The 27562-nt window shown below is 53.3% G+C and overlaps 2 protein-coding genes across 14 annotated transcripts in view; one reads left to right on the top strand and one right to left on the bottom strand.

Annotated features, from left to right (window-relative positions):
• ZNF276 (zinc finger protein 276) overlaps window positions 1-16704 on the bottom strand; it is a 17337-nt gene extending 633 nt beyond the window's left edge. The window contains exons 1-10 of one of the 5 annotated variants that reach the window (XM_036924315.2): window positions 16683-16704; window positions 12367-12670; window positions 12047-12093; window positions 11506-11952; window positions 10372-10450; window positions 9072-9155; window positions 2535-2645; window positions 2391-2466; window positions 2008-2125; window positions 62-161 (exon numbers count right to left, since the gene is read on the bottom strand). In XM_036924315.2, the coding sequence (XP_036780210.1) occupies window positions 62-161; window positions 2008-2125; window positions 2391-2466; window positions 2535-2645; window positions 9072-9155; window positions 10372-10450; window positions 11506-11952; window positions 12047-12093; window positions 12367-12650 (1346 nt within the window). In that variant the 5' untranslated portion in view covers window positions 12651-12670; window positions 16683-16704. Of the gene's footprint in view, window positions 1-61; window positions 162-2007; window positions 2126-2390; window positions 2467-2534; window positions 2646-9071; window positions 9156-10371; window positions 10451-11505; window positions 11953-12046; window positions 12094-12366; window positions 12671-15828; window positions 15881-16153; window positions 16362-16678 lie in introns of those variants that run through there. The other 4 variants (XM_057493052.1, XM_036924312.2, XM_036924314.2 and 1 more) reach the window with 4 other exon arrangements.
• Window positions 16360-27562, top strand: VPS9D1 (VPS9 domain containing 1). Of its 9 annotated transcripts, none has more exons than XM_057493046.1 (16): window positions 16360-17013; window positions 18319-18394; window positions 19740-19829; window positions 19936-20098; window positions 21453-21564; window positions 21638-21700; window positions 22098-22150; window positions 22258-22345; window positions 22511-22596; window positions 22824-23284; window positions 23738-23882; window positions 24332-24457; window positions 24608-24819; window positions 25067-25163; window positions 26506-26613; window positions 26764-27562. In XM_057493046.1, the coding sequence occupies exons 1-16, from the start codon at window positions 16360-16362 to the stop codon at window positions 26855-26857; spliced, it is 2628 nt and encodes an 875-aa protein (XP_057349029.1). In that variant the 3' UTR covers window positions 26858-27562. The 9 variants fall into 9 exon arrangements, with proteins under 9 accessions (XP_057349029.1, XP_057349030.1, XP_057349028.1 ...); XM_057493047.1 differs by having other exon boundaries at window positions 19737-19829; window positions 26557-26613; XM_057493045.1 differs by having other exon boundaries at window positions 19737-19829; window positions 26509-26613.

The following is a 27562-nucleotide window of genomic DNA, read 5'->3' as shown; positions in this document are numbered from 1 at the left end:
AGCTGAGCGAGGGCATCGGTGCCAGTGTGGCTATGAGCAGGCACGACCCCACCCCACTCACTGCAGAGGCTTGGCTCCTGAGTGGCGCATCTGGTGGACAAGAAGGTGTTTCCGCTGCTTGAAGGTCTGTCCGCACTCATCACAGATGTAGTTCCGCACCTCTGAGGGCAAGAGACAGGTGAGCACAGGCGCAGAGCACACCCACCCTCCCCCAGGGCACAGTGGCCTGTGTTCTTCCACTCAGGCCCCAGCAGGGGCCCTGAAACCTAATGTATCCACATAAGACAGACAGACAACACCAATACAGAACATTGTTAGGAGAGCCCTCCAGATTCCTTGAAAATGTCACCTGCCTGGGACTTCCTTCTCATCCACTGTACATTTGAAGCCTGTTTCCTTAAAGATAAACTTCAGAAGATCTCCTATATATTTGAGCAAAGTCTTAGAGGATGCCAAATCAATAAGATTTCATAGATTATTGATCATAGCTACTGTTATTCTAGAAATCATCCCCATATTGGGCCTGCTGTGGGGGAACCCACTTTGGAAATAAGTTTCTTACTCGAGTGGTCAAAGCCTATACCATTGATTCTAGCCCTGGGTGCAGCTGAAGCAGCAGCTATACCACCACCACCACCACCACTCCCCCTGTATCATTTCAGGCATCCCTTACTGGGTGTTAAGTCACCCCGAATTTTTAGTCCCATTTGATATTTTTTTAAAAACTGCTAATGAAACTGAAGGAACAAAACAGCAGCAGACTCACTGACTCCAAGAAGGGCCCAGTGGTTACCAAAGGGGAAGGTTGGAAAGAGTTACCAAAGGGTGGGTGAGGAGGGAGGGAGAAGGGGGTCGAGGGGCACTGTAATTAGCAATGACAATATAGGTGGGTCACAGGGAAGGCAGTACAGCGCGGAGAAGACCGGTCATGACTCTGGCACCTTACTGCCCTGATGGACAGTGACTGCAGTGGGGGGAGTGAGGACTCAATAATATGGGTGAACAGTGAAACCACAATGTTCATGTGAAAGCTTCCAAAGACTGTGTATCAATGGTACCTTAATTAAAGAAAAAAATTGGTGAGGATTTGCTCACAACTGAGGAACTAACACACAAGCAGCCCACGGCCCGGGCTGCAGAACCACAGAATCACAGACGAGCTCCGTAGCCCGGCCGCTCCTCCAGGCCAGCAGAGCTCCAGCGCCATGCCTGGGGGAGGGGTGCGGTTGCCAAGAACGCAGGCACACAAAAAATATACATTATATATACATATACAATTGTCAAGTCATTGTGTTGTATACCTGAAACAAAAAAAATTATAATAGAAGTCCATAAAAAAAAACTGCTAATGACTGTGACCATCAGTGCCTGGACTGAGAGAGTTTACAGGTCCCACCTAAAGAAATTATTCTATCAGGAGACATGTACAGAACACTTCAAACAAAAAACAGGAAAGTGGTTTCACTGCGTAACCAGGTAACCAACTATAAAATGTACAAAGCTGAGTGGAAAAAGTAAATCATAACACTTTCTACAGTAAATCATTTTGACAAAGTTCAGGAAAAAGTAAACTCCCGTTTAGGGATAAGTATAGGTACAAGCTATCTGCCAGTTCAGGAGAGCTGCCTTCTGGGTAGAAGCAACAGCGTGCACAGCAAGTGCGTGCGTGCTCACGTTTCCTTATGTGTTGTGTGGATCGTGTCCAGACGGAGGGGAACAGGCTGTGGTGAATAGATAAACTGCACACACTGATATGTATACAGAGAACGCCCTGGAGGTTCACGTGTGCTCACCAACCTCTTCATGCTTCCCTTATCTTCCACAACTTGTATGATGCACATGGGTCACTTTCAGAATCAGGCATATAACGTCATCCCTTAAGGATAGCAACCCCCCACTGTGTTGAACCTGCAGAAAGGCACTGGGACACCACACTGAAACACGGTGCTAGACTTCCTGGAAGGGGCCCGGGGCCTGCAGGTGAGCATGGGCGGGCAGGGCAGGCACCTGTGTGGATGAGTTTCACGTGGCGCTGCAGGTAGCGGTCGATCATGAACACCTTGTTGCAGCCGGGGTGGGGGCACGGCCTCTCCCGGACCTCCTCGTGGTGCTCCTTTATGTGCTTCTGCAGGGGGCACAGGGAGCCCCTGAGGGCCTGGCCTGGCCACACAGATGGGCTGCCTGCTCCCGGCCCTGCCCAGCACCTCAAGGAGCAGCCCCAACCACCCGTCGTCGTGTGAGGTGGTGCTTTCCCAAGAGACCGATGCTGACGCCCTCTCCCCCACGGACCACACCAGCAGGGCTGGCTCCAACTCCACCTGCCCAGGCCCGGGAGAGCCCGACTCTGCACCTGCTCTGCAGACACGCCTGGCGCTGCCCCGGCCTCTCACCTTCATGCCGTCAGCCCCTCGGTACACGGCCGTGCAGCCCTGGTGAGGGCACTTGTAGATGGTGGGCAACTCCTCCCTGCAAAGCAGAGCACAGATGCAGCCACTGCCCCACTGGGCAGCGTGGCCCCAAACCCGGCCCCTCACCTCTCGGAGCGCAGCTTGTTCTTCCAGCCTGGCTTGGGCCCAGGTTTCTTTCGAATTTTTGGTTCTTCAGACTTCTTGGCTTCTTTGCTTTCACTCTTCTTACCAGAGACCCTGGGGTAAAAAAAAAAGCAAACTAACTAAAAAAAACAGGTTTGGGGCTCCATTTATGCAGTCTGGCCCTCAAGCAGACCCTCAGCCAGACCAGCTCTCCGGAGGGCAGAGCAGAGATGCAGACATCCTGGCGGCCGGGGTGGGTCTTCAGGGCTGGGGCTCTGTGCCTACTCCCACACACCGGCACCAAATGCAGGAAACCCCACAGGAAGGGTGGGACAGAAAAGCTCCAGGGGCCGTCCTTCCCATCACTGAAAGAACCATGAAGCCAGAGGAAGGAGACCTGTCTGGGGAGACCTGGCAAACAGAGTGCCGCAAGGGAGAGAGGCTGCCTGCTCCACCAGCTGCTGGGCCCTGAGGACCAGCCCAGACACAGCGACTTCCCCTGTAGTGTCTCTGGAAGACTTAAAGAGACAAGCACACTTTTGTTTCCTTTTGGATGCAGACATTTAGGGAACTCTGTCAGGAACAGAAGGGAACTTCCAGGGCCTATTCACACAGGACAAGCCTTAGTGAACACGTTCAACAGTGCAGATCAGGAATGAGACAAGGATGCCTACTGCTATTCAACACCATGCTGGAAGTCCTAGCCAGAGCAGCTGGCAAGAAATATAATAATAAAAGGCAAACAAATTAAAAAGGAAAGAAAATAACCTCTACTCACAGATGACATGATCTTATATGTAGAAAACCCTAAAGAATCCACAAAAATTCATCAAAGTTGCAGGGTACAAAACCAATACAAAAACCAGTTGTATTTTTGTCCACTAATGATGAACACTCCAAAAAGGAAACTAAGAAAATTCAATTGCATAGCATCAACAAGAATAAAACACTTAGGAATAAGTAAACTTAAACAAGGAGAAAGACCTGTACACTGAAAACTACAGAACACTGTGAGAAATTAAAGATGGCCTAAATAAGTGGAAAGACACCCCCAAGTTCATGGACCGGAAGACTTAACATTGTTAAGATGGCAATACTTCCCCCAAAGCAAACTATGGATTCAATCCCTATCAAAATACCAAAGCTGTTTTTTTCTAGAAATAGGAAAAAACATGCTCAATTTCACATGCAGTCTCAAGGGACTCTGAATAGCCAAACAATTCTGAAAAACAACAAAGCTGGAGGACTCTTTCTGATTCCAAAATTTACTACAAAGCTATAATAATCAAAATAATGTGGTGCTGGCATAAAGACAGACATAGAGGCCAATACAGAGTCGAGGAATAAAACCGTACAAGTGCATTGTCAATAGGGGTGCCAACGCCAGTCAATGAGGAAAGGGCGGTCTCTTCAACAGGTGTGGGCCGACCGGACATCCACATGCAGAAGAATGGAGTTGGACCCCTACTTCACACCATGAACAAAAATGAACTCAAATGGGTAATTTTTGGATTAAAAACCTACAACTATAAAACTCTCAGAATATAACATAGGGTAAATCTTAATGACCTTTGATTTGGCAATGTGTTCTTAAATATGACATCAAAAGCACAGACAACAGAAGTAAAAATAGGTAAACTGGACTTCAAAATAAAAAATGTGCACCAAGGGGGGGCAGAAAAAGAGGGGTATTAAGATTAGCATCCATAGCGGGGTGGGAGAAAGGGGAGGGCTGTACAACACAGAGAAGACAACTAGTGATTCTACAACAGTTTGCTACGCTGATGGACAGTGACTGTAAAGGAGTATATAGGGGGGACCTGGTATAGGGGAGAGCCTAGTAAACAAAGTATTCGTCATGTAAGTGTAGATTAATGATTAAAAAAAAAAAAAAAAAAGCAGTTCCTATGTGGTGACCTCTAATGAGTTCTACACAATGATATAAAGGGCATATAAAAGTGTAGACAAAGGGTCTGTTTGTGTTTATACAGAGGATCAAAGCCTAATTTGGCTACCCCGAAAATGAACTAAGATACGATATGAAAGAGAACTTCCAACATCAGCACTCTCGGGAAGACTCATGACAGAAGATGATCAGCAAAAAAAAAAACCCCAACAAAGATCCACGCACTGCCACAGGTGTAGATGCACTCATCCCACCAGTTCCTGGACTTGCCATGGGAATGAAGAAGGAGATATCTAAGCTGGCCTGTGCATACAGTAAAACAACAAATTTGACTGGGTCTATACTGTTGGAACTCAACCAAGAATTAGGAGAAGTGCAAATTGTAGCACTCCAAAATCTTATAACCACAGACTATTTATCGTTAAAAGAACATATGGGATATGAACAGTCCCCAGGAATGGGTTGTTCTAGTTTATCTGAATACTCTCAGACTGTTTAAGTTCAGTCGGACAATATCCATCATATCATAGATAAGTTTTCACAAATGCCTAAGGTGCCTAACTGGTTTTCTTGGTTTCACTGGAGATGGCTGGTAATTACAGGTATGCTTTGGTTATGTAACTATACTCCTATTATGTTAATGTGTGTGTGCAATTTAATTAGTAGTTTAAAACCTATCCATGCTGAAGTTACTCTACAAGAAGATATGTCAAAGAAATAATCAATCTTCCCAGGTTTTCTTCTGCCTGCTACTTCTATAGCTTTTCTTCTTCCTACCTAATCACAACCTTTAAATAGAACTCATGCCACATGTCGAATTTACCGAGTATCATAATTCTTCCAAGTGGTAAAGACACCTCAAGACAAATGCTGGGCATAGAAGCCACAGGGCATAAATATGCAAAGAAGTAAAAAGCTAACCTTTTCAAACAATAAGGCTTCTCTCTCACTTACCAACTTAACATTTCCCTGTATGGCCCCGGAAGATGACTGGTTAGCCAGAGACGGGTAAGATTCCTCAAGGGAGGAACAACCTAAGACAGGCACAGTCGCAGGGGGCCATCTGGTGAGAAAATGGGGAGCAGCAGAGGTGAGGCTTAGAACCTCCCCCCTCATGTTCTGAGAGAAATCTTCTGCATACGTGGATGTTTTATTGCCCTGGTCTAGCTCGGATTAACACATAGTCTACAGGCACACACCTGATCATCTACATTTGCTCTCTTCCAACACTAAACTCTGTTTTCTACCTTTATCTCGTATCTACCTACCACTTCAGCATTTTATTAAAAATAATAATAATAGAGAAATGTGGTATCCATATATAAATCAAGTTTAAAAATCAAATGAATATTCATATTTGAACTGATTGTTTATAGTTCATAATGCATGAACAAAACCGAAAGCTTCTGTGATGACTGCCCTTGCACTGTTCACCATGTAACTTATTCACTATGTAAGAATTTGTTCTCCATGTAAGAATTTGTTCGTTATGCATCAGAAGATTGGAGACTGACGAAAATTAGGCTTGGGGTGGATTAATGATTGTGCATTGAGTATTGACCCCCCTATACAGAAATTTATTGTGGTTAACAACTATTTGATCAATAAATATGAGAGATGCCCTCACAAAATATATATATATATATATATATATATATATATATATATATATAAACACACTTCCAATTGTAAAATAAATAAGTAACCGGGATGTAATGTATAGCATGAGGAATATAGTCAAAATATTGTAACAATTTGGTTTGGTGATACCTGGTACCTAGAATTATCATGTATATAAATGTTGAATCACTGTGTTGTACACCTGAAACTAATGTAATGTAATACTGTTGTCAACTACCCTTCAATAAAAAAAAAAAAATAAAAATAAATTAAAAAAAATTTTCAAAAAAAAAAAAATGTGCACCAAAAGAAAGTACTGAGAATGGAAAAATCCACTGGGCAGGAGAAATGGTACCCTATATAGTGCAACAGTGAAAAAACAACCTAACTCAAAAATAGGCAAAGGACTTGAATAGACACGTTTCCAAAGATAAAAGCATGAAAAGATGTTCAACATCATTAACCACTAAGGAAACACAAGCCAAAATGACGGTGTTATCACCTCACACTGTGATGACTATTAGAAGAAAACCAGAAAGTAACAATATTGGTGAGGATATAGAGAAATTTTATTGTGTACTGTCAGTGGGAATGAAAAATGGTGCAGCTGCTGTGGGAGACATGGTTAAGCATAGAACTACCATATGCCCAAAGAACTGAAAGCAGGGCTCAGACACTGATGCAACAGCATTCAGAGCATTATTCATAGTAGCCAAAAGGTGAAAACAACCCCAAATGACAGATGAACTGTGGCTTAACCATACGATGGAGTACCATTCAGCCATAAGAAAGGAATCAAGTTCTGATACATGTTACAACAGGATGAATCTCAAGAACATGATGCTCAATGACAGAAGCCAGTCACAAAAGGACAGATGTCCGGTTTCAGTTGTACAAGGTCCCCAGAAAGGCTACTCAGATTAGTGGCTGCCAGGCCAGGGGGAAGTCAGTACTTAATGGGTAGTGTTTCTGTTAGGGATAATAGAAAGCTTAGAAACAGAGGTATGGTTGCACAACATGAATGTGCTTAATGCCACTCAATCATACACCTAAAAATGGTAGAACTCTCTCTCTCTCTCTCTCTCTATATATATATATATATTTTACCAAAATGTTTTAAATTATAATTACCTCTTCCTTATAGAACATATTAGAAACAATTTTTTGATGACGGCACAGGCTTCTCCTTCTCTCCTCTCCTTGTCTGATTTTCCTCACAACCGGGCCACATGTCGCTTCCACCCTCTTCCACGCAGCCTGGGGACCCTGGCAGAGCCGCACTATGACCAGTCACTCGCTGTTTCCCTCCCACTAACCTGCGAGTTTCTTGAGAGCAGGAGGTCCGGGAAGGCCATGGGTCTCACAGCTGAGCCCTTGTGGAGCAGATGGGGCGGGGCCCTTGCAGGCCCAGAAGGGCCGGGCTTGCAGCACCTGACTCACTGCGGCCCATTCGGTGCTTGCCCTCTATCCCTCAGGCTCAAGGTTCCCACCTGCGGGAGCCACGGTGCCCCGACTACGACATCCCCACGTCTCCTCTTGGATGCCCTGACTGAGGACCCAGACAGGCATGCCTACTAGAACAAAGTCATGTGGACAGGGCTGCCCAGAGGTCCAGTCCTAGGTTCCCAGCTGTGATCACTTCGTAGCACCTGAGACAAGCAGCTACGAGGTCTGAGCATCTGTGTTGGCAAGGGCTGTGGCCCACCCACGACCACCCGGCCCCGCCTCTCACAGGGCCTGGCTTCCACTAGAACAACCCGCTTTTGCTTCAGGTCTCTGGAAATGTATCTGCGTGTCCTCGTTCCACAGCACATGTTTACACACACTCCCAGGGCCCTAGTGGAAACTGAGTGAAGCCGTACAGGTGCTGTCCCCATATCAGTGGCGGGGGCACTGCTGAGCACACCCTCTCCATCCTGAGGACATCTCTGTCCCTCAACACATGCAGTGGCTCCAGGCCTGCTAGGCAGCAAACTGAATTCTGCCCCATGAATTGGACTCAGCCCTGGAGTTCACCAAATGGGAACAGGGGCTTCCTGTGGCAGACCCAGGCTGTACCCCAAGTCGTGCTTCCTGGAAACAGACCTGGTCTCCCCCACCTGGCAGGGACGCCCCGAGGGCAGGGCCCACCTGCCGTGCCCGTGGCCCCAGGTAGCTTCCTGTGCGCCCTGCGCCTGCTCTCTGGCTCCTGCCTTGGCGCTGCTCCCGCTCTCCTTTCCGGTCTCTGGGACTCACGCAAGAGCTTAAAGGAACAGAGGAACCCGTGCTTGCTTCCCCATCTTTGCTCCGCATGTTTCTGGCTGATGGTGTGGTGTGCTTGAGTTCTCGTTCTGTCGTGACATGCTCAGGGGCAGCAGCAAGTCGGGGACTGACACAGTGTAGGTGTTCTGGGTGCTCCTGGGCACAAGGCTGGGAGGGAAGCGGCACAAGTAGATCCCAACCCTTCCTCCCCAGGACCCTACACTCTGACTGGATGGAGAACAGAAACCCCCAGAGGAGGAGGCCAAGACAGGGCACAGAGGCGGCTCAACAAGGAAGTGCCACAGAAATCATTGCCAGGTGCACAGCTGAGAGCAACTGCCAGCCTAGGGCCCAGGCCCAAGGACCTCAGCACAAAAAGCATGAGGAACAGCAGGGTGGGGGTTCCTGCAGGGAAGCAGAGGCTGCGTGGGCCGAGGCTGGGCAGGATGGGCAGATCGGAAGGCAAAGAGCTCCCAGGATGAGGTGGGGTCACATCTGCAGGGTTCGTGCCACCCTCACACGGCTGTCTGCCACCTCCCAGTGTGACAGAAATCCCAGCGATGAGCTGGGAAGGGCCTTCCAGCCCACTCAGAAGCCACACTGCCCTGGGCTTGGGAGGCTGGGCCAAAGAGAAGCATGAAGTGTGTGATGAGTGTGGACAGACCAGGGCATGTGTGCCAGCCCTCAGTCCACACCTGGCAGCCACAGGTTCCAGGTCACCCGTGTGACACCCCTCCGAGCCCAGCGCATGTGCGGCAGAACTGTCCCCTTACTTCTTTTCCGGGTAAGGCTCAAAGGACTCGTCGGAGGACTGAGTGCTCTGCTTCTGGTCATTCTCGTCTTCACTCAGGAAGTCTCTAGGAAAGAAAAGAGAGCCTTTAGCAAAGCCCTGGGATGGGTGACAGATCCGATGAGACTTCCTATCTACAAACACCGTCGGAGCCCCATAGTCCATGTTTTGGTTCTCCTGAAAAGGTCTTAAGAAACCTAAACACCCCAAATGTCCAATCACATGTCCTAACAGAAAGGGCAAGCCAGGGTCAATGAAGTCCAACAGGCAATGATCCCCTGTAAGCCCTCTCCTTGCACCAGGACCCTGAACTCAGAAAGAGCCCCTCTGCAGGGCCACAGCAGGGTGTGAAGGCCTCCCAGGAAGTGGGCTTCCCAGGAAGTGGGCTCCTAGAACATCATCACCCAGGTACTGTGAACGCCCACTGAGCTGACAAGTCAGCTGTCAGCCATTGCAAAAGTCCCAAAGGCCAGAAAAAGACCTATATCTCTGTAACCTTTACCCTAAAATTAGAATCACTATTAGCCTCTCTCTGTGGCCAGCCAGCCAGACTAGCCTTCCACAGGCTGCTACCTGTCTAGACGAGAAAGGTCCAAGGCTGGCTGTGGTCTGGAGGGCAGCCCATGGCCACTCCTGGCCTGGGGTGATCCTAGCCTGTGCATGTAGGTTCTTCTTGTCCCTCGGTCACTCAACACTGCCACCCCACTGGAGGCGCGCCAAACATCATGCTGTCCCTCTGCTTGTTTGGATGAGGGTGCGTCTGCATTCCAGCCTCAGCTTACAGGATGGGGTGGAAAGGGTGTGAAGGCCAGCGGGGTGCAGCTGCCACCCTGACTGGTTTTGCTCAGAGGCGCAGCTGACTCTGAGAGCAAAGAGTCCCTGACAGTGCCCCTTCCAGGGCAATGTGTCCTCCTGCCCAGAGCTGCTGCCCCAAGTCATGATCGTGTCACGATAAAGGGCCAGAGGCTTGCTTCCTCTGCCTGAAGGAGGAGATAAACAGCAGCAGCGAAGGACAGACCACAGAACCACCTGAACAGAGTAACTTCTACCCCACCCTGGTTGTGCTCCCCTCACAGCTGCCTGAGATCTGGGGTACTTTCTGGGCCCCAGGAAGCCCTCACCACCTCACCAGGAATGAGAAGCCTGGAAGCACCCTGGCCGCTCCTCTCATTCTGAGAGAGGGAGAGGGTCCTGGCCAGGACATGGGCAATGAGCCCCTAGGATGCTGGAGTTTGGTTTTCCAAGGAGAAATTTTATGCTATTTAAACCCACTCTTCTCTCACCCCTCAGAAAGGTCACTGAACTCGTCTTTTACCCGATCATCCGAGGTTGAAGATGGAACCTGCTTCTCACCCAACTGCCCTGAGAAACAAAGAACAGGCCTCTGTTACCCATGCAGAAGGAAGGCAGGGCTCCTGGCAAGGCAGTGCACACCTGCCTGATGACAGAGCCTCCCCTACAGGAGTGCCAGGCCTCCAGCCTAAAATTTCACCCACCACCCGGCCCTATTCCCTGCAAGGTCCCTGCCCAGCTATGCCCTGCAGGCCACCCCTATGCCCAGCACAGGCTTGAGCAGCACCAAGCATCAGGACACCCAGCCAACAGTCAACATCAGCAGCCCAGCCCCTCCCCAAAGGTTCAGATCCAGTCATGTCACAGCGGGACATGTACTTTTTGGATGTTTTGGGACATTTGAAAAATCATTTTTATCAATGTATTGCATGCACAGTTTAAAAAGCCAAGCAGCTCTGAGAACCCTCTGATACAACATCCCTCTTCCCTCCTGGCTTTTGGGCATCTCTGTCTGTCTGAACCATCCAGGTAGCTGTGCTTTTATGAAGCACCACTGATGACTGCACACGGGAGCACATGGCACCACATGTACACAAGTGCACGCATGGAGGCTGAGAGGAGCAGATGGGAAGCCAGTCCTAACATGACATCTGTGGACAGCCACATCTCCCCAACAGCACTGTGGAATGGAGCTTAAACAAGAGCCCTGTCAGCAGAGGAGTCTGTCCACACTGGTCCCACTGGCGTGTCACAAGGATGCTGGCCAAGGCCCAGGGAGTGACCGGCAGCTGGCCTAGAACAGGCTCAGAGGCACCAGCCTTCCCTCCCCCACGCCCCACAACAAGGGCCCATTCTTGCCCTTGGTCCCCAGCTATAAACAGACTTTGAGAAGACCATCCAGCAGATGAGCGTGCCTCTACAGAAACCGCTGGGGCTGTCCTCAGCTGCGCCCCGCAGTCATGCCCATGAGGAGGTGCTGAAGCTGGCACCCCATCGTTTCCCATAGCCCCTCCGCACATGACACTGGGACCACCGCCCACAACAGAACAGCCAGCCACTTCCTGCTGATGGCCCTGCCTGGCTCAGGACTAGGAATCCTGCTCTAATAGCCCAGAGGTGCCTACCTGCAGCCCCACTTGGGGGGAGGCTTGGTTGAGGTGGGGGGCCCAGTCCCGGCCCCACAGGGATGCCATCTGACGGAAGCCGGACCGTGTCCCTGACAGGTAGTATCTCACTCTCAGCCACAGCTGTGGTAGCTCTGCCCTGGGAGCTCTGAGGGGCAGCCCCACTAGGGCTGGACTCCCGATTCTGGCCAAGCCATGGGGCCGTCTCCTTGTCCCACGTCCACGTGACAGCCAATGCACTGTCCAGCAGGAGGGCCCTGCAGCTGGAGTTGGTGTCCATGGTGTAGTCGTGGCCCCGGTCACAGCCCCACACAGCCTGGATGACGCCGCAGTACTCAGAGGACAGTGTCCGCTGGAGGCTGGGTAGGGCCCTGCAGCTGGCTGCATGTCCATGCACCCACCCCACCAAGTCACGTAGGCCCCGCGGGCTCGAAGTGATCAGGTCCGCTGAGGAAAAGCACAGAGGTGCCAGCCCCATGACTAGTCAGCACCCAGTCCACTGCAAGTCCACCCACACTCCATACACGGGGGCCACACTCACCCAGACATGCGCCCTCCTCTGCCCCTGTCGGGGTCTGGGCACCAACCCTGCAAAGAATCAGCATGGCCATGAGTGGGGCTGGGCAGTGAGCAAGGACAGGCTAGCAGGCTGCCTCTCCCACATGCAGGCTGACCCTTCTGATGTGAGGGCTGCCTCCTTACACCCGAGCACACCATGGACCTCACCTCCCCATCGCCTTCATGTCCGCCTCCCTCACACCAGCCCCAACAGTGCTTCCAGCACCTGCTGCACCGGGCACTCCATGCGCCCAGAACACCCAGCCCCTCAACACCCCAGATGAATGCAGGGGAAGTGCCTACTTTGCACAAGGCTTCCGGTGGCCCACTGGAGAGATGTTGACTCTCTGGAGGAAGGACTTGAGCAGGCTGTGGCATTGGTAGAACTGGGTATGGCAGTTCTTGCAGACAAACTGAGACAGAGCAGGGTCCTGGTGGACAGCCACCCCCAGCAGGTGCTGGAAGTCCCTGATGAAAACACGCTCCCCAGGGGGTGGTCTCTCTGAGTTCTCCCCAGGTGCCCTGCCAGAGATGCTCCGGAGACTCCGTGAGGAGAACTTCCCATGGCATAGGCGACAGTGCCCCATGGCAAGGGCCCGGCCTGTTCCTGGACAAGTGCAGGAGACACTAAGTCAACTGGTGAGGCTGCTCAGGGCACACAAAACACAAACTCCCAGGAGGTGAGAAATGTGGCCCCAGGAGAGGTGAGGCCCATGCTCTGTCAGTCTCCCACCTTCTGGAGTGAAAAAAGAACACTCTGTGGGGCTTCCCAGACATGCTCCTTATACACAAAGGTAGAGTTCTAGCTCTGGACACCCAGATGAGTGTACAGCCTTTTGGGAGATGTGGCCATTGAAGAACCTTCTGGCCAGAAAACCTTTCAAAGAATTCTTAATGCCTCCACAACGAGGTCAGCATCACTCTGTTACCAAGACTGGGTAAAGACACCATAAAAAACTGCAGGTCAATATCCCTGATGAACTTATATGCAAAAATCCTCAACAAGACATTAGCAAACTGAAACCAACACATTATAAAGACCACACACTATGAACCAATGATATTTATTCCAGGGATGCAAGGATGGTCCAACCTCCACAAATCAATCAACATGATATACCATGTTAACAATGTGAAAACAGCAATCATCCAAGAAGATCATCCCAATATGCAGAAAAAATATTTGACAAAATTCAACATCCATTTGTAATAAGAACCCTCATCAAAGCAGGTATAGGAGGGAATGTGCATCAACATATTAAGAGGACACATATGACAAACCCACAGCCAACCCCATACTCCACAGTGAAAAGCTGAGAGGTTGCCTTCTCAGATCAGAAATAAGGATGCCCATTCTCACCATGTTTATTCAACAGTCTTGAGAGTTCTGGCCAAAGCAATTAGTCAAGGAGGAAAAATAAAAGGTATCCAAATCAGAAGGAAAGAGGTAAAGGTGATACAGTTATCATACACAGGAAACCCTAAAGACGCCCCCAAAGGGCTGTTAGAACTGGCAGACACATTCAACAGACTTGCAAGATACAAAATCAAATATAAAAACCAGCTGCATTTCTATATAGTAATAAATGATCAGAAATAAAAATTAAGAAAACATTCCCATTTACAATGAAATAAAAAGAAAAAAATGCCTAGGAATAAATTTAACCAAGGAGATGAAAAACCTGTACACTGACAACTATAAGACATTGAGGATAGAAATTTAAGACACATACATGGAAAGACATTCTGTGCTTATGGATTGGAAGAATATTGTTAAAATATCCAGACTACCCAAAGCCATCTACAAATTCAATGCGATCTTGATCAGTGGCATTTTTCAGAGAAATAGAACAATCTTAAAATTTATATGGAACTACAGCAGATCCCAAATAGCCAAGGGAATCTTGAGAAAGAACAAAGCTGAAGACATTACAGTTCCTGCTTTCAAACTATATTACAAAGCTATAATAAACAAAACAGTATGGTACTGGCCTAGAAACAGACACAGAGATTAATGGAACAGAATTGAGAGCCTAGAAAAAAAACCTGATGGTCAGTTAATTTATGACAAAAGAGCCAAGAATATGCAGTGGGGAAAGGGCAGTTTCTTTAAAAATTATGCTAGGTAAACTAGAAAGCTACATGCAAAAGAATGAAACTGGGCGCTTATCTTACGCCACACAGAAAAACTAACTCAAAGAGGATTAAAGACTTGAATTTCAGGCCTGAAACTATGCATAGAGTTCCTGGGGAGAAAACATAAGTGGTAAGATCCATTAAATAGATCTTGACAATGATTTTTTGGATTTGACACAAAGCAAAGGCAACAAAATTGAAAATAAACAACTGAGACCACATCAAACCAAATGCTTCCACAGAGCAAAGGAAAACCCATCGACAAAATGAAAAGGAGACCTTCCAGATGGAAAAAATATTTTCCAATCATGTATCTGACAAGGGGTCAAAATCCAAAATACACAAAGAACTCATTCAACTCAATGGCAAAAACACCAACAATCTGATTAGATGGGCAGAGGACCTGAACAGACATTCTTCCAAAGACACACAGATGGCCAACAGGTACATGAACAGGTGTTCTGACACTCAAGTCATCAGGGAACTGCAAATCAAATCCCTAATGAGGTATCATCTTGACAATGGCTGTTATCAAAAAGACAAGAGATACCAAGTGTCGATGAGGATGTGGAGGAAAGGGAGCCCTTGTGCACTGTCCGTGGGAATATGAATTGGTGCAGCCACTATGGAAAACATTATGGAGGTTCCTCAAAAAACTAAAAACAGAACTACCATATGATCCAGCAATTTCAGTTCAGGGCATTCATCCAAAGGAAACAAAAACACTAATTCAAAATGTATATGCATACACTCCCATATTCACAGCAGCATTATTTACAATAACCAAGATATGGAAACAAACTAAGTGTACATCGATGGATGATGAATGGATAAAGATGAGTGTGTGTATATAAAATAGTATATTATTCAACCATAAAAAAGGAAATCCTGCCATTTTCAACATGATGGAACTTAACCACATTACACTAGGTGAAATATGTCAGAGAAAGACAAATACCATATGAGCTCATATGTGGAATCTAAAAAAGAAAGAGAATAGGAAAAAAACAAACTCTTAGGTAACAGAAAACAGACTGACGGTTGCCAAAGGTGGACCCTGGGGAGGAGGGAGTGAAACGGATGAAAGTGGTCAAAAGGTACAAACTTCGACTTATAAATCCTGGGGATGTAATACAGAATGGTGTCTACAGTTAATAAGACTGTTCTGTATATCTGAAAAATGCCAAGAGAGTAGATCTTAAAAGTTCTGTTAAGAAAAAAGAATTGTGCATGGTAATGAAGACTTATCTGGTGATGATTCCACAATATATACAAATATCAAACGAATGTCAGCTATAACTTGACAATTTTTTAAAAGATAAATCTAAAAAAAATTTTTTTAAATAAATGCCTCCACAGCCATGGACCTTCATAAAGAGGTGCAAACTTCGTTTCTCCTCACACCATCCTCCTGAAACCACACGTGAAGGGGTCCATGCTCCGCCTTCCTGGCAGATGCCACAACCCTCTCTATCTCCCAAGGATTACGGGAGAGCAGCGGGAAGCCAGTTCCCCAGGAAGCAAGAGCCTAGGCAAAGTGCACATTAAGCTTGTACCGCCTGCCGCGCTCACCACTTAGTTCTCTTTTAGTTAAAAGGAAGCTGGGACTCAGAGAGGTTAAGCAATTACCTCAAGGCCGCAGAGCAGAATGCAATCCAGGATGGAAACCTAGGCCTGTGGACTGCAAAACTTGAGGGCTAATCACTTAACGACCGTAGAGTGGGTACGAAAAGGTCAGCTGTTGTGCGAAACCTCACGCGGCTCAGGCTGCCCCGGATGCCAGGGAAAAGCTGCTCTCGCCCCTTCCCAATGCCCAGGCCCAGTCGGCTTTCGGAGCAGCCCAAGGACGCCGTGGGAACGTGGCAGCCACTAAGGGGTCGTGGCGGCCACTGGAGCCCCGGCTCCACCCACCCGCCCGGCCGCTACGCCCTCGAGGCGGGCCGGCCGGACCCACCTGCCTCGTCGGTGCCGTCCTCGCCCGCGTCCCCGCAGGCCCGCGCCCGGCCCCAGCCCAGCCGCGCCGCCACGAAAGCCGCCGCCTCGTCCACGCCCGGCCCGCGGCGGGTGGGGCGGCTCCGACCGCGGCCGCCGCCGCCGCTCGAGCCCCCGCGCTGCCCCGCAGCCCCAGGAGACAGGAAGCGGCCGAGCCGGTCCCGCTTCATGGCGGCCGCAGCGGGAGCCCGGCCCGGCGCTTCGCCCCGCTCGGCCGCGGCGCTCGCCCGTCTAAGTCCCGCTCGGCTCGGCTTCGTTCGGCCCGGCTGGGCCCGGCTCCGCTCGCGAGCCCACAGCCTCTGCTCCGCGGGGCTGGGCCGTCCTCGCTGGTTTCCGCCTTTCGGCTCCGCTCCGCTCAGGGCACTCGGCCGAGGCGAGGCGGAGCGAGGGGCGGGGCGGCCTGACGGAAGGGCGAGCAGCGGGGCGCGGCGGGGCCCGCGGCTGGCCTGTCACAGTCTTAGAGGAGGGCGCGGGCTGTGGCACTTACACACCCGCGGCTGCGTGAGGACGTTACTCGGGCGCGCCGCCACCCTTCGGCCCCGAGCGCCGAGCCCCGGCGCGGCGAGGGCGGAGCTCCCGGAAGGGCTCCCGCCTCTGCCCCGCCCCTTCCGCCGGTCCGCGGCTCGGGTGGCGCCGCTTCCCCAGCGTCTGCGTTCCGGGCTCCGGGCTCCGGGCGCCCGCCCCGCCCCTCGGCGGCCACCGCCGCCTCCCCAGCCCGGCGCCATGGCCACTGCGGCCGAGGACGGCGCGGTGAAGCCGCTGCAGTGCGCCATGAAGCTGGCCAACGGAGCCATCGAGCTGGACACCGGCAACCAGCCCCGGGTGAGGCGAGGCGAGGCGGGGGCTCCAGGCGTACCCCCGCCTGCGGCAGGCCCGGCGGGCGTGGGCGAGGGCGGGGCCGCGGAGGTGGGCGCCGTCCGGACCCTCCGGCCGTCTCCGGGGCTTTGGACTGGGGTGTCCGCTTGTGACCTTGGACAGCTCCCAGCTCTCCCCTGCTCAGTTTTCCCATGTGTTCAGCGATTAAGGAATTGGATCCGAGGTTTTATTTGTAATGGGGATTCAAGAGGGTCTGTGAAGCAGCCCTCTAAAATATATCTGGCAAACAATTCCATGTTGTACGTGTATTTTTATGGGCACACACTCTAGATTTAATCAGATTCCCATAGAGGACGGAATGCAAAAACCGTTGACTGATTCGTTCGTGCTGCGGCTTTCCAGGGGCCTTCAGAGCTTGCTTGGGAAGAAATGCAGGTGGGGGAGGAGTGTGGCTTATTACTGAGAACAGGTGTTAATCCAAAGGGTGTTGACCAGGTGGAAAAGCAGGCTGTGCCACACTGGGCTGCCCAAGGAAGGGAAGAAGCTGCGTACGCCCCGGAAAGGCATCCTCGTCCCTCACACACTGCTTTCGCCAAGCAGGTTTTCTAGGGCAGCAGGACCCCCGCCCCAAGTCAGAAATCCTTCCTGGAATCCATTGCACACTTATCTCTGAAGTGTAGACTTAAAAGTGAGTAATTTGAGAACTTGGATGCAACAGAACAAAACACTGAAAACCATGCTGTGTTTCCAAATGCCCTGCTTTCTGACAGAGAGCCATGAACAGAGTGGTCACCCCTTGAAAGTGGCAATATTCTAGTGTTCTAGACTCCTGTGTGCCCAGGAAAGGGATTTCCCAGAACCTCACCCAGAAAGTGATTCTAACGTTTGCAACATCGCTCCCTCACTAACCTCCCAGGAAATATACTTTTTTAAGCCACTCAATGAACTTCCCCCGAGTTGCACAGGAAGGAAACTTGTTGCACAAAGTGAAAAATGATAGCGACTGCCAAGGCCCACTGATGAGAATCTCAGTTCCTTCCTGTGCTGGAGAGGATGACAGTGAGAGGGGGATGGGTGCCCAGCTGGGCATCTTCTTCTTCAAGTCTGAAGAAGTACTATCTGCCCCAGGCAGCATATCACTGATCAGACCTGGAGAAATTACCAGGTAACCACCTCAGGCCAGGTGCTTCAGGTGAATCTCAGAAGCAGGCACTACTGTTCCTCTGCTTCCCACAAAGGCACCAGGCAGGTGAGATGGAATCATCTGCCTCTATTAGCCTGACCCCTGCCATTTCTCTTCCCTGGGCACAGGAGGCATATACTGAATACCTGAGGAGCATCCATTATATCTCCCAGGTCCTGCTGGAAGAAGTGGAAGCCGCCAAAGGTACAGCTCTCAGCCTTGCCACGCCCATGCTGGGCAAACTGGACAGCCCAGCCCTTGGTGCGGCGTCCCAGGCCTGGGGGTGTCCTGTATCCTACCCTCTCTCGGTCATTAGTTGAAGGTGAACAGGGGGGAGGGGTGCGCTCAGTAAGCCCACACTGCTGTAGTGTGATGTGCGTAAGGGCATGGAGGTAGGGTGGGGCGTGACACTGAGCCCAGCCCAGCCCGGGGAGGAGTGAGCTGTGTGAAGGCCCTGAGATGAGAGTGTGTGCCCCGTGCGAGATGGGTAGGCGGGCGGGAGAGGGGAAGGGCGGGAGGTGCACACCCAGGGTCATTCTGGCGTGAAGGGAGGTTCGTGGAACTTTTGAGGGAGAAGGCCAGCTTGGAAGCAGAGCCCCCAGGAGGCCCCCCAAGTGCGGGCGGCCGTGGAAGGACCACCTGGAGATGGGAGGAGTGAAGGGCCTGGGGGTGTTCTTTTAATGTGGAACCCACCAGACTTGCTGGGCTGGGGGTGCCGGGCGGTGCTGGAGGGACAAAGAGCTGCCGTGGTGGGGTGACAACAAGGGAGAAAGTGCAGAGAGACGCAGGAGCAGACTTGGGGGCAGGCTCGGAGTGCCCCGTTGTGAGCACGTCCTGTCTGAGGTGTCCAGCACCCTCAGGGACACAGGAGCACAGCAGTGGGGGAGGCGGGAGGTGCGGAAGCAGTTGCCCTAGGGCGCCAGTGAGCTGAGGAGAGCCTGACATTCTGAGCATGAGAACTGGGAGAAAGCATGGGGGTGGCCCCAAGGAGTGTCCTACGGGGGAGAGGCCCTGAGAGGCCAGGAAGCCCTCAGAGAATGGGCTGGGCCAGGGTGGGGCAGGGGCAGCAGCAGCTTTGGGAGGGGTCCGGCAGCTAAAGTAGAGTGTGGTGAGGGGCTGACTGCAATGGGCGCCAGAGGTGAGACAGGAGCTATAGCTGGTGGGGCCCAGTGGGGAGTTTCAGGTGACAGCTCTACGGTGCGTGTCTGCTGGGAGGGGTGATCCTTGGAGAGAAGCGCCAGGTGTACCAGGGTGCAGCCCAGCTCAGCTAGAGAGTAGGAGGTGGCCTGTATCGCCTGCAGGGCCCACCTCGGGGAGGAGAACAGGCCTGGTTATGTGGAGAGAGGGCTCCGGCGGTCCAGCCAAAACAACAGGACAAGAATCTGCTGGGCTGGCCAAATTCAGTGCCCACACAGGTCAGGAGGTAAACGCAGGGCAGTCGATCAGCGATGACGGGGGAGTAGGCCCACCCTTATTTTTATCTCAGCAAGAATCTGACTAGTGATAGAGATGATGGTGACCAGCCTTCTTGTCCCTTGCCCCCCAGAAGCTGGGGAGACTGTGCCCCCAGACACCTCAAAGATGCTGAAGCTGGCCGAGCAGTGTCTGGAGAGAGCCCAGTCAACAGCTGCCAAGCTTGGTGGGTCTCCAGCAAGAAGTCTTCCTGCAGCATTGCCACCAAGTCTGTGTCTCCTCTGTGGAAAGTGGAGCCCCCATTCTGACCCTTGGCTGCATATGAATTGCAGGGAGAACACGGCTGAAGCCAGCCATGCCCTTGGCCGCTCCTGTCCCCTCACCTACCAGCCGACATCGCCGGGTGTACTCAGATGAAGGGGGGAAGCTCTCTCCATTTCTGCCACCTGAGATCTTCCAGAAGCTTCAGGTGGCGGAGTCACAAAGCTCTAAGAAGTAAGATGGGGCAAAATGTAAGGTGGACCGAGCCTGGGTTTGGAGGCCAGGCCAAGTGAGCTAATGGGAATTCAGTTAAAAGGGGCCCCAGAATGAATGGAAATACCTTTGTGCCTAGCACAAACACATGCAGATCCTCTTTGGAGAAAAGCACCTTCAACTTGGATAAAATAAGTAACATGCAAAGAAAACCAAGCACAGAAAGAATCAAGAAACTATGAAGAAATGATAGCAGGCGCAGACCTGAAAAGTTCTCAAGTAGAGTTAACAGGTACAGGTTGTGATACAGATTTTAAAAGGATCATGCTCTCTGTATTTAGAGAAATAAACAGCAAGCTTGAAAATAACCTGTAGGGAACAAGAAATAAAATCTGATCCAGCAAATAAAGAACCGAGTAGAAACAAAATGAAAAATGTGATACCAAAATTGTATTTAAAAGCTAATTGGAAATAATAACAAATTACATCCTCCAGTAAATTCAACACATACACACAAAAATAAGTGGATAAGTTTATAACAGCAGAATAGACAAAGCTGAAAAGAAAATCAGTGAGCTGGATAAAAGGTCAAAGGCTAACCAGAATGACTCACAGAAAGAAAAAATTGAGAATTTGAAAGAGAAATGGGAAGTCTAACATAAGGTTATCAGAGTTCCAGAAAAAAAGGAGAAAGAAATGAGAGAGGCATTATCTGAAGTAAAGATGGCAGACACGTTGTATAACTGGTGAGGGACCCCAAGACACAGGGGCACAAATCCCAAGTAGGATAAATGAGGAAGGCTGGCTGCTCTGGCCTGCGTGTGGCCAGGCCTCAGGGGCCCTCCTGTGCATGAGGCCAGGCACAAGACTTCCCTCCCGGAGAAACCTTCCTTCCTCAGTCTTGCATTCCCACGGCTCACCCTCTCACACCACAAAAGCCCGAGGACACGGGACTGAAAGCTTTGGTGGTGGAGTGGCTGTTGGTGACCGTCTCTGAGCAGTGTCTGGAGAGAGGCTGGCTGCAGTCAGGTGGCTCTGATCCCTCACTAGGGTGGCAGACTAATCTAGCTGTTTGGCCCACATGGTGCCTTCAAAGAGATGCCATCGTTGCCAAACACCTGTAACTGATTTGTGTAGAGGTCCAACATGAGCTTCTCTTGAAAAATCCTAAGTCCTGGCAGTAGCGGGCCCACATTTCAGCAGGAGAGGTGTCTCTAGTCCAACCCAGACCTCCCCCGTCTTGTACCTTTCCTGCCCGCTCCCATCCCCGCCTCCTTGCCTTCTGACCTTAGGGCAAGGTCAGGGAGGGTCCTCGGACCGCCAGAGCATTCTTGGGCTTCCTGGAGCCTGGACAGCAGCTTGTCACCATTTCTAGGGAGCTGACACCCCTGGAGGAGGCCTCCCTGCAGAATCAGAAGCTGAAGGCCGCCTACGAGGCCCGGATGGCCCGTCTGGACCCCAGCCAGGCCACACAGAAGACATCCTTGGTGAGTGGCCCCAGGGACGTTTGGGGCTGGTGGGGGAGAGGCAGTGGGCCTTACTCCCCGCCTGCCTTCCTAGAGCCTGTCTCTGCAGCGGCAGATGATGGAGAACCTGGTGATCGCCAAGGCCCGGGAGCAGACCGTATCCTTCTGGCCCATCCTCAGTGTCCCGCGGGGTGAATTCGGGATGATCCTGAGCTGCGGGTGAAGAGGGCAGGGTAGGGAGTAAGGGGGCCACGGCCAGAGCCTAGGAACAAAATTCTCCCAGCTTCAGAGAGACGTGTCCTCAGGGGATGGTTCCTGCTCAGCCCCCTCCTTTGGGGGCCTTTGCAAGTGGGCCAGGACCTGCCTTCCTCCCTGAGTGGGTTCCTGTCCTCTGTGGCCGCAGTCTTCTCCAGCCCACCCAGTCAGACTGTACCTCCTGGATGGCTGAGCCCCGCAAGAGCGAGACCCTGTGTCCAGCAGGGCGCCGGGACAGCTGGGGCTCAGGGCATGTGAGTGCTGCCCCGCCAGACCTGGCCTTGACTCTTCCACCCCAGCTGCAGAGGAAGATGGGGGAGCGCCGGCTGCGGCTCCAGGAGGCCGCCAACAGGTGTATCTCCCCCACCCCCTCACCTAGGGGCGGCGCGGGCAGTGGGGGCCTAAGGGGTGGCCCGCCCACCCAGCCCTGAGGCCCCCAGCCCTGTCCTTCCTCCCCAGGAGGTTCTGCAGTCAGGTGGCCCTGACCCCAGAGGAGCAGGAACAGCGGGCCCTGTATGCCGCCATTCTTGAGTACGAGCAAGACCACGTGAGTCACCAGGTGGGGGGTGGACCTCAGGCCTGCATGGAGGTTTCCCTGCCACCCCAGGGCCATGGATGGTGAGGTGCCCATCTCCCGGGGGCAGCCTCAGTAGACCCAGTGGCCTTCTGTCCCGGTTTTGCCATGCTCTTCCCAAGACCTCCCATCCTCCAGGACTGGCCAAAGCACTGGAAGGCCAAGCTCAAGAAGAGCCCTGGGGACCTGTCCCTGGTGACCAGCCTGGTCTCCCACCTGCTCAGGTACTGTAGCTGAAAAACAGTCAAGAGAAGGGTCCCCGAGGAAAGCTGGCGGTGGCCGGAGCAGCGGTGGGCCCGTGAGGCCTCTGAGGGACCGGCTACCCCAGGCCCTTGGAACCCTTGTTCAGGGCTGACCTCCTCAGAGGGCCTGGCTGCCACACAGCAGGGTTGTCGGCGGGGGGCTGGCCCAGTGCACACTGGCCCCCCACACGGCGTTCCTCTGCCCTCAGCGTCCCCGACCACCCCATCTCGCAGCTCCTGAAGAAGCTCCAGTGTGCAGTGTACCGGGCACTGTACCCCATTGTGAGCAGGGGCGCCAACGAGCTGCTGGGTCCTGGGAGCCGGCGGCTCCGGCCTTCACAGAGCCTCTACTGCGTGCTCTCCACGCCAGAGCCCAGCCTGGCCCCGCAGCCCCTGGATGGCCTTGCAGCTGGCGTGCCCCCATCCCAGCCCAGACCTCCTGACGGAGGAGTGGACAGCAGCCCTCTGGGCCCTCCCTCACCTCTAGCACACACCACGTCCCACTCCCTGGGCAAGGACAGCTCCTTTGAGGACCTGGAACAGTTCTTGGCTACTTCTGAGAGGTCGGGCCGGAACCTAGGGGGGCGGCCTGAGCCCCAGTTCCCAGAAGTGAAGGAGCAGTCGCTGGACCAGCTGACGAGCACTGTGAAAGACATCCACAATGCCGTTGGTGAGGCCAGCGCCCGCAGGACGGGCGGGTGGGTGGGGACAGCTTCTGAGGCTAAAGCCCACGGCCAGCAGAATACTAGGGAGGAGGGCTTTTCTCTGAACGGCTGCCAGGCCAGCCCCATTTGTAGAGCCCTCTGTGTCCCCCCTCCCCTGGGGCCATTCACCCTGCTTACCCCACAGGCATCACCCTGCTCAGATAGCAGCTGGCACTGATGGCAGGATTGGTTCCTTAACCCCGCTGTCTTTGGAGATGAAGCCGGTGAATTCCCATCTTTGGTTTGGAGAAGGGTCTGCCCCCCAGAGCTTCTGGCCACCAGGTTTTCCTGGCTGTCCCACTGAGTCAGACTCACGTCATTCTGAACCAAGGATGTCGGGCACATGCAGCCTGCTGGGGACGGTGGGCTCAACCCCTCAGCCCTTTCTGTTCTGAGAACAGCATGTGGGTTCCCTACAGGTTGGGGCCCATGGCAGCAGATGGCTTCAAGTCCCTTCCAAGGAGGAGAGCTTTCAGGGTTATCCCGAAGCAGGGACACAGACTCTCTTTGGAGTCCATGCTCTCCAACAGACCCCCTGAGCTACCCCTTCGCTTGCTCTGGCAGGTTCTCCTCTCCTAGCGGGTCCCCCAGTGCCCTGGGTCTCAGACTTCTTATCTTTCAGTGCTTTTAAAGTTCTGGGTTCCTGCAGTTTGGGTCCTTCGCTTTCTTTCCAGGCCTGTTCCCTGGTTCCTCAGGGGATCTGGGTGTGACCTTGTGAGCCCTTAGGGATGGGGGCCCAAACACCTCACTCTGATCTCAGGCCACATGAACATTGGAGTTTGGGGGAGTGGAGGAAAGGCCAGTCAGACCCCCCTCCCCACCAATCCAGAACACCACCTGGTTCTTCCCACACTGAGGCTAGCTCTGGGAGGGTGGGAGAGGAGGTGGCAGGTGAGCGGCGCATCTTGATGTCCCAGGCTGGTTGAGGGTGACTTCCGAGGGCTGTCAGCCAGTGCCAGAGGGCCGAGCCGTCCCCCCAGCAGCGCTGTTCTGGCTCTGCTTCTGGCAGACAGGCTGCTCTCGCTGACCCTCCTGGCTTTTGAAGGCCTGAACACGGCCTCCTCCAAGGACCGCTGCTTGGCCTGCATTGAGGAGCCCTTCTTCTCCCCTCTGTGGCCCCTGTTGCTGGCCCTCTACAGGTATGGCCCCAGCTCAGGCCCCCACTGCACCTTTCCCACTCACTGGAGTGTCCCCAGTCCCCTTCTTGATCTCTGGGGCTTTGCTCTGAGGCCACCCTCAGGTGTTTCCAGCTCCCCTGGGCAGCTGAGCCTGGCTTCTGTCCACCCCAGGAGCGTGCACCGCCTCCGGGAGGCCGCCCTGAGCAGGAGCATGGAGCTGTACAGGAACGCACCCCCAGCAGCCATCGGCATCCCTACCAAGCTCCTCCCCCAGGACGGCCCCGAGGCCAGGGGAGTGGGCAGCTTCCCCTACTGTGCGGCAGCCCAAGAGCTAGGGCTGCTGGTTCTGGAGACCTGCCCCCAGAAGAAGCTGGAGTGCATCGGTGAGGCAGCGGTTTTGGAGAAGGAACATGGTCGGTGAAGACAGGGGCCCATCAGAGGGCGGTCTTCTGTACCCTCTTGCTTGAGGTGCCACCCCTCCTGTCAAATGGGGTCCTGTCCCATTAGACAAAGTGTTGTGAAGGCTGTACCCCTGGGAATGGGTGTCCAGCTCTGCACAAGACCTGGGAGGGGACAGTGCCAGGGTGCCCTTGAGCTCCCCTTAAACAGTGCCTCGCTTCTGTGCCGCAGTTCGGGCCCTGCGGGTCACCTGTGCCTGTGCCGAGGACTACTGCCGGGCCCGGGAGCCCACGTCCGAGGCTGGGCCCCAGCCTGGTGTCACCGCCATGTGAGTCCTGGGAGGACAGAGGGTGGGTGTCACAGCGTGCAGTGGGTGCTGGGTGAGGGAGGGGCTGCCCTCAGAGGCCTGGGGGGAGAGAACTGTGCAGCCTGCTCAGGGCACAGGACTGCAGGTATCTGTCTGGTGTCTGGCCCATGTAGGCCCCAGCAGCCTGGTTCTTCCACAAGATTCACAGAGCTCACCACCAGAACCCAGCCCATTTCCACCAAGGATCCTGGGCTTTAGCCCCTGTGGGCAACACATCCCCCATCCTCTGGCCAGGGCTTTTTGGTGGCCAAGGAACCCTTGCCCTAGCCCTGGTGCCCACTGTGGCTGGCGTCCCCTCAGCACCTGCAAGGGCTCTGCCTCTTGCCACCCTGCCCCAGGGACCAGGGTCATCCTCAAGGCACTTGTCATTGCAGCCTGGTGGACAGGCTGTGGCACCCACCTATACCCAGGGGCCTGCAGGTGGTGGGCAGGTAGAAGTCAGAGCTGTGCATGAGATCCACAGGGAGGAGCTCCACCCAAGGAGAGGACAGGTGCCCCACCCACCCACCTAGGGCCAGGGTGCTGGGCCTAAGCCGCAGAGTTGGGCTAGGAGACCCAGACTGGCTCCCACTGGTCCCTTCACCAGTTTACCATTTGGTTCCTAAGTAAGTAGTTGCAGGTAGAAGAGTTCCAGAAGTGGAAGTGTGTCTGAGTCTGGCTGCAGCCCCTCATAAGCTCCCTTCTTTGGGCTCCCTCCAAAGGAGGGAGCCGTCTGTGCCCCTGCAAGTGTACAGTATCCAGAAAAGTGGAAGGGACCATGAGCAAGAACTCATGATTATGAAGCCTCCCCGGTAGTCACACTTAAGCCACAATCTTTGACCCCATGCTCTTCCCAGAGACCAGCTAGGCATCTCAGTGTCCCGAGGGGCTTCACTCGCTGCCCTCTCAGCTCACTTAGATGCCTCTTGCAGAGGGTCTGGGGTGCCTGATGTGCTAAGCTGGGTGACACCCAGTCCCAGGAATAAGCAGGCTGCCCAGGACATGGGCAGTCCCCTCTATTGTCCTGTCCGCCGGGCTTGGACAAGCTCATGGAGCAAGCTTGTGAGGTCACAGCTACCCCTGTGTCTCCTGTCCCTCCTCCACGGGGTCTTCCTGGGTCCAGCCCTGTGCTGTGCTCCTGGCTGGTCTCCTGTTCTGCTGACCCAGGTCCACCCCAGCTCCTGACACAGGCAGGCAGAAGGGGCGCAGAGCGTCCAGCCAGCCTAAGACCACTCCAGGGCCTGGGCTGGGGAATGGGGTGATTTGGGGATCGAGCAGCCCCACTGGTGCCCAGAGCCCACCAACTGCCGGTACCTCTGCTCAGCAGTGGTGCTGACGACCTCCTGCCCATCCTGTCCTTTGTGGTGCTGAGAAGTGGTCTACCCCAGCTGGTGTCAGAGTGTGCAGCCCTGGAGGAGTTCATCCACGATGGGTAGGAGCATCTGGCCCAGGGCCGGGTCAGCATGGGGGACTAGGCATGTGCTCCCAGGTTGGGGGTTCATGTGCCCCGGCCCCTTCCAGAGTGCCGGGGCCTCATATCCCCTCCAGGTGACAGGTGCCGCCTCCACATGCCTCCACGCAGGTACCTGATGGGAGAGGAGGGTTACTGCCTTACATCGCTGCAGAGTGCCCTGCGCTACGTGGAGCTGCTGCCCCCAGGAGCCCTGGGCAGGTAGCAGAGGAGGTTGGCACCCACCAGGGACTATCCAGGCGTGCCCCCAGTGTGGCCAGCTGTGGTGGGACTATGCCGCTCTCTCCCCAACCCTGTCCTAACAGCTGCTTCTGGGGGCTCAAGGAGGCTCCTCTGATCCTTACAGGGTGGGGCTGAGTCAGCTCCCAGAAACCAGGCCCTTCTCCCTCATTCCCAGCCTCTGAGAGGCTCCATGCAGGGAAACTGGAGCTGTGGGTCCCCTTAGGCTTGCACACTCCTACTGCCCAGCCCACTGATGTCTTTCAGGCCCACTGACCCAAGGGCAAAGGGGCCACAGGCCTGGCTGAGGGTAGGTCTGTTTTTCTCCCTTCCTGTGCCCGGTGACTGTCAGAGCCACCTGAGCCAGTTTCTTGTCAGAGTCAGAAAGAGAGCCTGTCCCCGCCAGACCTGGGTCCTAGGTGGTTTGCTGTTTATTTATTGGGCATTCGCCACTCTACTCTCCCGCCGAGGCCCAGGTATCCCCCTGGGCACCCACTGGTATCTAGATGCTTTTGCCTGTGGGCATCGGACATCCTGGGACCCTGGCCAATTCCCACCCCCACATGTCCCCTTCTGGATAGTGCAAGCTTGAGGGTCAGCTCCTCCCTGCAGCCCACTGCCCATTTTGATTATCACATGCCCTTGGGCAGCCACTGACCTGGCCAAAAATAAAAAGGTCACTGATGTCTCG

This window comes from Manis pentadactyla, chromosome 15, assembly GCF_030020395.1.
Source record: "Manis pentadactyla isolate mManPen7 chromosome 15, mManPen7.hap1, whole genome shotgun sequence".
Lineage (NCBI taxonomy): Eukaryota > Metazoa > Chordata > Mammalia > Pholidota > Manidae > Manis > Manis pentadactyla.
This window is presented reverse-complemented; position numbering and strand designations above follow the sequence as displayed.